At 40.4% G+C, this 12,226-nt stretch overlaps 1 protein-coding gene across 12 annotated transcripts; it reads right to left on the reverse strand.

The window, feature by feature from the left end:
- Positions 1-3,265: 3,265 nt before the first annotated feature.
- Positions 3,266-7,328, reverse strand: LOC120110146 (probable disease resistance RPP8-like protein 2). Of its 12 annotated transcripts, none has more exons than XR_005510898.1 (4): positions 6,909-7,328; positions 3,950-5,868; positions 3,765-3,832; positions 3,266-3,583 (listed from the first exon to the last, which is right to left on the reverse strand). XR_005510898.1 is itself a non-coding variant. In XM_039124167.1 (2 exons), the coding sequence occupies exons 1-2, from the start codon at positions 7,212-7,214 to the stop codon at positions 3,464-3,466; spliced, it is 438 nt and encodes a 145-aa protein (XP_038980095.1). In that variant the 5' UTR covers positions 7,215-7,303; the 3' UTR covers positions 3,268-3,463. The 12 variants fall into 12 exon arrangements, 5 of the variants coding, with proteins under 5 accessions (XP_038980095.1, XP_038980105.1, XP_038980096.1 ...); XR_005510899.1 differs by having other exon boundaries at positions 3,266-3,595; XR_005510897.1 differs by having other exon boundaries at positions 3,765-3,871.
- Between the last annotated feature and the right edge of the window lie 4,898 nt (positions 7,329-12,226).

Consider the following 12,226-nt stretch of genomic DNA (forward strand, 5'->3'; position numbering starts at 1 on the left):
CCTTGATAGAGGCAGTGGAAGAAAAATTGAGCTCGAAGAGAAAGTCTCTGAATGATAGTCATGAGAGGTCTTTGCAAAGAGCTAGCACTCCGGTATGACCCTATCTCGAATGATTAGATCCTCATGTGGATACCTGTAGAGGCCAGACACATGTGCGGCTTAACCAGGAACCTAAAAAGATCATCAAGCTGCGGTGTTCTACACCTGCAGAATTTTTGAAGATGAGATCTTCAAATTTATAACTTCTGATTTTTGTTTCAGTTTTATGAATCTTAATCAACCCTCCTCAGATCCTATTATTCCCTTCCTAATACGTTCAAAGATCTTCTGGATTTGGATCCAGAAAAATTTTTGAATTCTACAATCTACGGCGCGTTCATACGATGAACGACGTCCCGTTCGAATTCCGCTGCGAACGTTGCATCGAACAGGGCGTATCTTAGCACTTTCTTTGGATTTTTGGTTTCCTCCGCTTTCCCTGTTTTGAGATCTATCCTCTCTCTTTGTCGGAAGTGTCGCTGCTATCGCTTGACCGCCGGATCGAGCAGCCACGGCCGTGATCTCCCTCCCGCCGCCTCTGCCACCGCCGGTAAGCTCCCTCCGCTCTTCGATTTCAAGCTTAATCATGCTACATTCCTTCCTCTATTTAGCCCCCAAACCGAGACCACTCCGGTCTCTTTCTTGATGCCGGCCACTGCAGCAGCCGCCGGCCGCCCCTGCGATCGGCTGGCCATCGACTAGGGGATGGCCTCCGGCCACCCCGCTGACACCATTCCTCTCCCATTTTCCCTTCTTCCCCTGTCCGTGGGGGTTTAGGGAAGGAGGAGGCCCATCATGGGCCAAACTGGGCCTTGGGCCCTGTTCACCGTGGGCCCAACTTGGGCCCAGTTCAGCCTAGTTGGCCCTATTTCGGCAGTACCCTTTGTGGGCCCAGCTTGGGCCCAGTTTAGACCCGAAATCCGAAATCCAGTTCAAACCTGAAACCAAGTTCAGATCCGAAATCCGAAATCCGAAATTCGAAACCCGAACCCATTTGGTCAATAAATGGAATTTTGCAGTTAAGCCCCTGACGGTCTATTATTCTACAAAAGAGTCTTCCGTAATTTATGTTTGATCCCTATAAAAAAGTTAGATTGCATAAATGTCCATTTAGAGGCCAACTTTGGGGGCCCTATTGGGCCGGGTCTATGCGGGCCCATTGGGCCTTGCTCGATGTGGGCCTTATCGGGCCATGCCCATTATGGGCCAACTCTGGGTTCTGTTGGGCTGTGTCCAATAATATTATTTTTGGTTTTGCTTAGCTCTAAAATTAACAAAAAAAATTAAATAAATTTAAACAGGTGAACCTGATCTGCCTACCTGAAGCAGGAGTTAAGCGAGAAGAGGTAAGTAACTTAATACTTCAAGTGTGATCTCCAAATTATTTGATAAACTGATTAAGTTTTGACATATGTTTTGTATTCAGTAAAATGGGTCAGGCATGTTAAATTTTATTTGAAAATTCTGTTATATGATCTGAAATCCGTGAAATATGACTAGACAGTTTATGAAATCTATTTTTGTATATATGTATTCTCAGCATGGCTATGACCTATTCTATTCTGTTCTGACCCCGCCAATGGGGATTATACGTTGGATCTGTCGACTTGTAATCTGTGAGGAACCGATTTCGACACCGCACCACCGGTGATTAGAAAGTGGTTTTTGGACACCGTTGCCATCGGTGACTAACAATATTGGTTTTTGGCACTTTGTGCAACCCATGCCACTGGGTTACATGGCCGTAGCTTATAATGTTGGGATTATGATATCAGAGTTTTTGTAAAAATGATAATAAGTTTTGAAAAGAGAAAAATGATGTTATTTGTGATTTATTCCCAGTCATTGTTTTGTATTTGATCTGATATGCTTTGATCCCACTCTGAGGTATTTTGTTGCTTACTGGGCTAGTGTAGCTCATTATTTTATTTTCTCTGTTTTTCAGATCTAGAGACTTGATCGTACAGGATTGGAGAGTGCACTAGAATTTTCGATTATTCCTTCAGTTTTTAGCATCTTAGCTAAATTAGCTTGGACATTTGAATTATGTTGGCATATGCTATTTTGAAATTTTATAAGACTGCTTCGAATATTTTAATTATTTATGTCAATTTTAAGTATTTATATTCACTTCGATATGATCAGCTGTCTTGCACGCGTGTGCGGCCCGCTGTGCAGGCGTGCGGCGTCTGTCGCGTTCCGAGCTCGGGGCGTGACAGATTTGGTGGTATCAGAGCTCAGGTTAAGATCACTAGGGATTGTAACAGAAACATTTATAGCTTAAGTTTTAGGATCCTTAGGATTCGTCGGAAAGTTTGAGAGAATGGGTAGGAATTAGGCAATGAAACACAACTTTTTGTTTGCTTTTGATATTGGTAAATTTATGTTATTTTATCTGAATTTTATTTGACACACTTATTAAAAGCAGAATGCTAGCTAACTGTGCTCGTAGCTAAAGTGTGAATAAACTATTTTGAGAGAGTTTTCTTGATGGAGAAATTGTATTTCAGGTTATGATTAAATAAGATTTTGATAAAATTAAGTAAAGAAATATTAACCATGGAATATTATCATGCATTATAAATTATAGTTTCGAAGTTTAACTTGACATGGGGTACTGTGATGTTACTTCTAGTTTGAAGTTAATTGATTCGGTGGCATGTTAAGGTTCACATATAAAGTGTTGATTTAAGGTCTTTTGTTGTCCGATTCCTGTTTACCTAAAAATACGCTAAACAGATCGTTGTTAGAACCGACAAACAAAGTTCAATTTAATTATACTCTTACCTTTTCTACTCGAATAATAGTGGTTGTAAGAGGTCGATCCACAGGGAGGCGATTGGAGTTGCATAAAAATTAAAACGTTCACTCGGATTCAGAATTGATTTTTGAATAACAAAAGAAAAACATTACTTCGGGAATGTTGATAGATTCTCTAGTCTACCGGAGAATAATTTTTTAATTGAAATTAACTAGAAGACATGTACTTAGATTCAAAGAGCATTTATATATTTAACTAATCAAAGAAGAGCTTTGGCATAAATTAAAATGGATGAAACTAAGAGGATTGAAGCAAACATGAATTTCATAAAAGAAGATTTAATGTATTGCATAAAAGAAATTAAAATTTCAGCATAAATAAAATCTTAAAAGTAAGACTCTCCACCAAAATAAAATTCTCTAAAGTTAAAACTTAAAACATTATTCTCAATTAAAACTCAAACTCAAAACACATTGCTCCCAATTAAAATAAAACTAAACATGAAAAGAAAAAAAGAGAAAAAAAAACAAAACAAAGCACTGTGCTCTGTTTGAAAACAGAGCATGAACACTCCTCCTCTCCCGACCCGCTCGTCTTCTCCTTCCTCTGTTCTTTGGAACCGACCACCCAGCCGAGAGCTCCACTCCTCCTCCTTCTTTCTTATTAAGATTTTCTTAATGAAAATTTCTCATTAATGGAAGCCGAGAGCCCGAAGGAATTGCTCTGCATATCATCCGGTCTCAGACTTTTCTTCTTTCTTACTGCAGTCCCTGGGTTCAAGTCCTGCACAAAAAGCTGTAGATCATACAATATGCGCACAAGAATTTCTTGTATTCAATAAAAGAAGGCAGCGAAGAAAAAAAAAAGAAGAAAAAAAAACTGGTATCGGATATCGTCTCTTGAAAGGAAATGCGAAGAGGATTAGGCATCAGAAGAAAACGAGCGATCAGGTTGGGATATGTACCTGCAAGGACGAGAATGATGTAGAATATCAAATAGTTGCCGAGTAGTATAACTTCCATCCCTCGCTTGCTGAAGCAGCCGCAAAATATGAGGAATAAATTGATGGGCCTGTTTGCCAATTATCTTCCATTCATTGCTACAGAAAGAGGAAAGAAAGGAGACACAGGGGTGGAAACCATTTCTGACCTTTTTCTTGTACGGTTGACTGTCGTTGGCCTATACTTGCTGATTGCTTCAACATGAGATGGGTGTTGTTTCATCGGATTGAAGGCCAATCGGGCAGCCCTCGGCGGCAGATTTTGTTGGAGAGAGTCAACTTGTGGAGGGAAGGGAAGCATGGTTGGTCTTCGCCAGCACCTACTAACCACTCTGGGAGAGAGACTGCTTCTCGATCATCGAGCTGTATGTGCTCCACGGCATTCACACCCTCCACAACCTTCAATTCCTCACAATCATAAACGTCTAAGTGTTTGAGTCTAGGAAAGTTGGACGCTCTCTCCAAACTCGAGTTGCTATACAAGATCAATTCTGTAAGAGAGGGGAGGTTTTGTATTTCTCTCAGGCTGTGGGCCCTTCTAATTCGTAACTCCTTCAGTGCGGTGGCATGACAGAGGAGGCTCTCTGGAAGAGACCTCAACTTCGGACAATTATCAATATATAATTCCTTAAGAGAAAGTAGCAACGGTGTTGTCTGGTTGTCCTCCTCCTCCAACCGCCACCACCATTCTTCCCAATTAGTCATGTCTTCAAATCCAAGTTTCTCTAGTTTGGGAAAGTAGGAGGAGAAGCAAGAATCTGTTTGTCTTCCATTCCGCCCTCTTGCACCAGCACTACCATCCGCCAGCACCAAGAATTCAGGCCCGATGCTCGTGACTTCAGAAGCACCTTTAATCCATAGGCAATCTAGTTGGGGCAGCATTCCCAAGGATGGAAGTTGTTGGCATAGAGCAAAATCCCGCAGATCCAGCCTTCGTATGTTGCGGAGTGATGACGAGGAGGGTGTCATCATCCAGCTGGGAAACTCACGGCCGAAGTAGCCATTGATTTCAAGCTGTTGAAGGCATGGCGGTGGGTAGAGTTCCTCAAAGACCTCCCCTATTCTCTTGATATCTTCCTTGTCGTAATCATTTGCACGAGGCTGCTGCACATCAGATGATCTGCTCGGTACCGTGCAACACAATTCTAGGTCGATAAGATGGGGCTTGGCTTGAAGTGCAGCGACTTTTGCTTCAGCCTTGTCTGATACCCTCTCCAAGTTTACTATTGTCAAAATTCGGAGTTGAGAGAGGGATTTCAACTCCTCCAAGGTGCAGAATCTCCTGTGCTGATGTCCCTTGTGCTCTTGCTCCTGCTCCGTATCATCTTCTCCCACTCTAGATTTGCAGCCCTCACTACCACTCACCACAAATCCCAATAATTTACTTAGTTGTTTCAGTCTCCCTATTCCCATAGGGAGACCATCAAGTGGTGCACCCCTGACGTCTAGAATCCTTAGATTGATTAACCCCACGACACCATTAGGGAGGTTGTGCAAATATTTACAATTCGGGAGGAGCAGGAATTGGAGATTTCTAAGATTTCCTATGCTCTCTGGTATCTCTCTTATTCGAGTCGCATCGAGATCAAGACGTCTAAGGTGCACAAGATCTCCCAAGGAAGTTAGGAGATTGCAAATGGCAGTTTCACTTAAGTTCAGGACCCTTAAACTCCTCAGCTTTTTGAAGAGATCTTCTGGAAGATCCCGAATAAGTGGGGAATAAGAGAATGACAGGGTTTTCAAGGATGTCTGTTTCATTATAAAGTCTGGTATGGTTACTAATTTTTCATCTACAATCGATAAACGGCGTAATTTTATCGATGCTGGTGAGGAAGAGGAGGACATGATCTTGTTTTCAAATGCTCGTGCATCTCCGATGAAGCACTAATCCCCTGCTATATGCTGAGCTAGAGATCGCAGGAGGTCATGCATCCTGCAACCTGATTGATCATACCAATGAGGATCCGGCTGTAGGAGGTTCCTTTGTACCAACTCCTTCCAATATCCTTCTGCCACATCTTCCAAGGGCGTATTGTCTTCGGATGTTACAAAGCCCTCTGCAGTACAACTATTAAGAAAAAAAGCTTGAGGAATTAGGTAGTCCTCAGGAAATAATGAAAAGCAAGTGAAGCACTGCTTGAGAGGAGGTGGTAAATGCAGATAGCTCAAGTACAAAGCACCCATCGCCCCATCCGGAAGCTTAGTAAAAGACCATGCTGAGCTAGAAAGGATCTTTTCCCATTCTGATTGCCTTTTCGCTTTGGTTCGAAGAACCCCTCCAATTGCCCTAAGACCAAGGGGAAGGCCATCACATTTTTCTACGATTCTCATCCCGACATCCTTTAACACATCCCTTTCTCCTTCCTCGCCTTCTTCAAACACCATCTTGCAAATTAATGACCAACCATCCTCTCGAGACAACTTATCCACTATATGAGTTTGTATAGCACCCATCTGTTGAGCAATATTTATATTTCTAGTTGTTATCAAAATTCTACTATCTGCCAGACCACTCTGCAAAGGATTTCTCAATAGCTTATCCCATACTTGTGCATCCCAAACATCATCCAAGACTGCAAAGAATTTTTTGTTCCTAAGTGATTCGCTAAGCATGGGTTCAAGCACTTCCTTCTCTTTAGCATGTCCAGGATCACCACCAGCTTGTTGTACGATGGATCTCAGTAAATCGGACTCTGAGAACTCTTGGGACACGCACAACCAAATCCGTGGCATTTGGTTGAAGTTGTCCCGAAGCTTTTCATCATTATAAATTTTTTGAGCAAGAGTAGTTTTGCCTATCCCACCCGTGCCGACAATAGCAAAGACTGGAATTTTTTTCTTATATTCTTTTGTCAACAAGTCCACCAAACTCTTTGTATCATCCTCAATTTTCTCTCCCACAAGATCAGGCTCAACAAGTACAGGAGATGTTTTGGGGCTAATTCTACTCTTATAGTGGTCATCACGAGGAGCAGGTGTAAGATGGAGGTCGATTTTGTCCTTGGCAATTTCATCAAGCCTAAGGATGAGATCCCTAATTCTTTTGCCAATCTTATGACGGAATCCAACTTTGTGCAAGCAAGCAATGGGAGGGAAGCAACAACGTACCGACTCAGCATAACGAGATGAGGATGAGTTTGAGCTGAGAAGCTTCTCACCCTCGATCCGACATTCATCAATGATGTCATCTGCATCGTACATGAGATCTCGCAACTCGTTGAGCCAGCGGTTGATGCTTTGGTTGTCGAAGCGTCTATTCTCTGCATCAACAAGAACATCCTGCATCCTCTCCAGCTTCCTATGGAGCTTCTTGATTTCATCAGGCACACCCAAAATCTTGGCAGCCTCTTCCTTCGCATAGGTTAATAGCATCTCACACAATCTGGAGACGAAGGCATCCGCGATCATGGCCATCTTTTGATTCTCGAAGTGCAAGATGATGGGAGGATGGAGAGCCGGAACTGGTAGGGTACTCTTGCACTCTCGACAACGAGAACTATTTAAAGACTGCTAATACCCTTCCACTCGTCCGAAACACGACACGCAATATGGAAGAGCTATTTTCATTACTTTACTCCAAAATAAAGATACCATTCCTTGCCACCCCCAAAAAAAAAGCAAAGATGCCGTTCCTTGTTTTTTTTTTAAAAAAAAAGCAAAGATGCCTTTCCTTTCTTGAAAAAAAGAAGAAGCAAAGATGCCTTTCCTTCCTTGAAAAAAAGAAGAAGCAAAGATGCCATTCCTTGCTTTAAAAAAAAAAAAGAAGAAGCAAAGATGCCATTCCTTGCCGAAGAAATGCAAAGATGCCATTCTTTACTCCAAATTGCTTGACTGGGTTATCAAAAAAAATTTTTCTTAAAACTGCATGATTGGGCAATCAAAAATATTGATTCTTTCCAGGGAGGTTGGGATGATGCCTATAGTGTGCCTTGTAAGGTAAGTTAGGATAAAGTATGCCTTGCAAAGGAAGAAGGAGATCTCCGTATTAAAAATCTGCGAGAATTTAACCGGGCCCTCCTCTCTAAATGTGGTTGGAGATTACTCAAGAATGACCAAAGCCCATGGAGGCAACCCATTTCTGCTGCCTAATTCAAAAGAGGTGAAGCTTTCTCTTAGTGGGTCTCCCAAGAAGTGCTACTCTTTTCTTTGGAAGGATATTTCAAGCCGCCTTCTTCCTCTCTGTGATTCATGTGCAGCAGTAGAAACAAGAATACTAGAACAAAAAATAAAAATAAAAAAAAATAAATTGACGCCCTGTTTTGGTTCTCTTGTTCTTGCTATTTCTATTTTTATAAACAGAAACACAAAATACGTTGTAGAAAATATGCCATGTTCCTATTTTTTTTCTAGCAACTTTCATTATTTTTATAAATAGAAACATGGAACCCGTTGCCGTCGTCATCTCTGACATCCTTCAAACATGTTCCATCCTCCAGATCCTTAGCAAGCGCACCAACCACGAGGCTATCGACGATGCTTGAGCTCCTTGTCGGCTCCTCCTAGCTCTGCCTTGGGGCTTCTTTCACTGGAAAAAGAGAGCGAGCCAAACATATTTTCTGTTATCAAATTTTTTTAAAAAAAATGATAGATTTTTTGTTTTCAATATTTTTTTAAAAAAAAAGTGACAACGATGACAAATGTTCAGCCATAAAAATCCACCCACTTGCTCATTGAGACAATTGTCATCCCTATACTTATCAAACAGATAGGAGAGGGAGCAACCTCTTCCCTCTCTAAATATTCACCAATATTTCAAAAAAAAAATCCAAGGAAATAGTATCACTATCATGTTATTAGGAAACCGCGTTGTTTCAGATTTTAGGAGTGAGATTTTGAAATTTAAAATCACACGACTCTTAAGGACTTTCAAAAAGATACAAGTGGAAAAGTTGGCATTGGTTAGAAAGGAAAAATTTATCATTTTTTTTAACTAATCATGATTCTTCTTATCTAAAATCAATTGAAATTCCTCTCCATGTCATTCCTAATTTTTGGAGTTGGATTTTAAAATTTAAAATCACATGCTAATTAAGGACTTTTCAAATAGATATAAGGTAAAAAAATTGGCATTAGTTAAAAAGAAATGATTTACCATTTCTTAACTAATCAGGATTCTTCTTAACTGAAATCGATGAAAAATCCTCTCCTCCATTTCTCTCAAGCAATCTAAAGCTAGCGAGATGAAGAGATAGGCTTCCATGCTATCTCAAGGAACATTGGTAAGAAGAAGAGGGTAGAGATTCTCAATGAAATCGATATAAATAGGATCAAATCAAATCGAGATCTACTTTATTTCTCTTTATCTATAGAAAAGTTTGTTTATTAACAGTTTCTTTTATGTATTTTCTTGCCCATCAGACGATCTGATTCGTAAAATTGAAATCATTGCAAGCGTGTACGGTAAGAGTAATGGTTTTCGTGTGGCATGATTCTAGGTTTATTCTATCTACTTTTTAGCCTTTCTTTTTTTTCCCTAATGTTTTACAACTTTAGGTTTTGGAGAACAGAGATTTACTCGACAAATTTGAATTTTGAACTTTAGGATTTTGCTTGATTTTGTTTAAAGACTTTTCTGTTTTGGTTTTTATGTTGGGGATGAATGTTTGCTCATATTTGTTTCGAAGATTAAATTTTCCTCTCTTATCTTGCTTAAAATAATGATCTTGTGTGTTTGGAGTTCGGAGTTCTGCTAATATTTATTTTCAAGATTTGATTTTTTTTGGTTTTCTTGCACAAAGAAGAAAAATAATCATAATGGTTTGGGGGCGTGGGTGATGGTTGGTTGGCCAATTGAAGATGAACAAGGGTTACAAGACACCAAGTATAGGCACCTCACCTACTACTTGAGATAGGTAATAAAGTGATTCATTACCCAACTTTACCGTAAATAATTCCAGTACTCCACTCCGAGCAGTATGATCAAATGCCAGTTACATGAAACAACTTGGAACAGCAAAATCATGACTCAACATTCTGAAAACGAAAGGGAAAAAACGACACCATGAAACCTAAAAACTCATACAACCTTATTTTCCACATAAAACATTTTTCAGTAACACCACCAAAACAATCCGCTTCATCTACATGTTTTGTATCTGCACCTTCCTCCTCATCTTTGTTTCTTGCTGTCTGAAATCTTGAACCTGCAAACCTCAAATACGAAAATAAGTTAATATGGAGCTGCCTTGTGGGCAAAACCACAAAGAAATGAAATTGAATGCAAACCATCCTGTACATAGATAGTACTCCAAGATACAAGTCCAAGAAAATGTTGTCCTACAAATACATAAACATACAGTAGCAAAGCAACAAAATGAAGTCTAGAAATACAAAAACATAAGCAAACAACACAGGAAAAAACATCATTCAAGAATTGGAGTTGCTTGTTTGTGTGCACTGCAGACTTTAAGTATTCAACATGGTTGTTGGCTAGAAGTGCCACAACTTTTGCTTCAAACCTCTTTGATACCTTCTCCAACTTGTATGAGGTAAAATGCTTGAGCTGGGAGAGAGATTTCCACTCTTTTAGACTGCACAATCCACCTTGCCAAAGTCCCTTGTGCTCCTGCTCTGTCACCTCCTCCTTCTTTAGACATGTTACTTCGGCTATCATTCACTAGAAACCTAAGAAACTTATTTAGTTTGCTGCGACAGGCATGGAGAATAATGAAAAAAGGAGGAAAAAAGAGAAAAGAACAAGAGCATAGAGTCATATGGTTTAGCCTATTGACCTACTCGATAAAACAAGAGCATAGAGTATTTATGTCGTTCGGTCGATTGACCTATGTCCATAGAACAAAAGCATAGAGTATTTATGTGGTTTGGTCTATTGACCTACGTCCATAGACAGAGATGATGCAAAAGTTTCTCCGTAGAAAACTGGAGATTATAAAGTACAAGATTTTCTCACAAATCCTAGCTTCCAATACATCCAATCTCTAGAACATTTGATTGCTCTTTTCTTTTAGAGTTACAAGAGATATATATAATAGAGTAAGTCAATTTGGACTCAAACTGGTGTCCTATAATAATTCGGTTAGTTCAATCCGTGGGGGCTCTGCTCCTGTACCTCGACTAACTAATCGTACAGCCGAAACAAAACAAATATGGTTGTTAGGGAGTGCCTTTTTCCCTCCGTTGTACTTGCCTCGTTCGTTATGCTATGCTCTACATGCTTCGGTTGCTCCGTTTTGGAAAAAGTTTCCTTTCTTTCTTTCTTTCTAGAGTTTCTACTTGGATTGAAGTTTATGAAGTCAAATATATCAAAAAATTTCTCACCATCTCTTCCACATCTACCCCTTAGGGCACTAGTCTCTACAAACAACTGAAAATGGCTTAGTCAATATATTATCTAGATTCTTTATGGTGGCTATTTTCGAAACTGCAATAATACCATTGTTGATGATCTCCTGAATGTGACTGTCGATGATCTCTGCTGAGTAAATGGAGGAGAACAAAGTAAATGATGAGAGTTTATCCTTTATGGAGTTGATTGAAAGTGAGAAGCAAATGGAAGAAATCATGCAAGTAAATCTCTCCAATTGCATGAGAGGTGAAAACGACTTCATTGGAGAACATAATTAATATGATCTTTATATCTTCGATGAGTTCCACGAAAGGAACAAAGATAGCTCAGTCATAGGAGTGACAGAAGCAGAAGCAACCTTTGCTAATACCCTACTCAAGTTATTAGATGGACAACTCAAACGATTAAAGTAAAGGCTTACCCATTACGCAAGAAAGAGAAAAGTAAACATAAATTTACAAAGGAAGTTCTTTCATTGATAAAAGCCCGAAGGCTGAAGTACAAAATTAAAAATCAGTCTTACAACAAGTTTGGAGGCCGACCTCGCTTACAACAAAAAAAAGAGAGAACAAAAGGAAAGGACAAAAAAGATAACAAAATCTCAGGAGGCTGCGGCTTCATCGATGCCGGGTCGTCCACGACGATCACTTGGGGGGCTACGGCGGGACTCGGCTCGGAACCTTCCACGGCGGGCTCAGAAGAAGCTCCACCAGCAGTCTCGGGAACTCCCCCGGTGACCTCCCCAGCAGGAGCTACTTGAGCCAGTTGATCGGCCTCGGCGGTCTCGGTCTCGGCAACTTGCCCCCCGACCTCGGTCCCGGCAACTTCTCCCTCGACCTCGGTCTCGGCAGCCTCCTCCTTGTCCTCAAGCGCCGAGGGCAGGTCGAACTCGCTCTCCACGCAGAACCCTGTTGCCCAAGGTGACAACCCAAGAGAGGGGGTGAATTGGATTTTCTAAAAATTATGTTCCCTAATTTTTACTTTGAATAGAATGCAGCGGAATGATAAGATGTTATTTACTTAAACTCTTGGCAATTACAAGTAAAGCAGTGGAAAATTAAGCTAGAACAATTATACTATGGCTTTAGGGTGCAATTGATCTAAAATTAACTTATAGTTG

Source organism: Phoenix dactylifera, chromosome 1 (genome assembly GCF_009389715.1).
Source record: "Phoenix dactylifera cultivar Barhee BC4 chromosome 1, palm_55x_up_171113_PBpolish2nd_filt_p, whole genome shotgun sequence".
Lineage (NCBI taxonomy): Eukaryota > Viridiplantae > Streptophyta > Magnoliopsida > Arecales > Arecaceae > Phoenix > Phoenix dactylifera.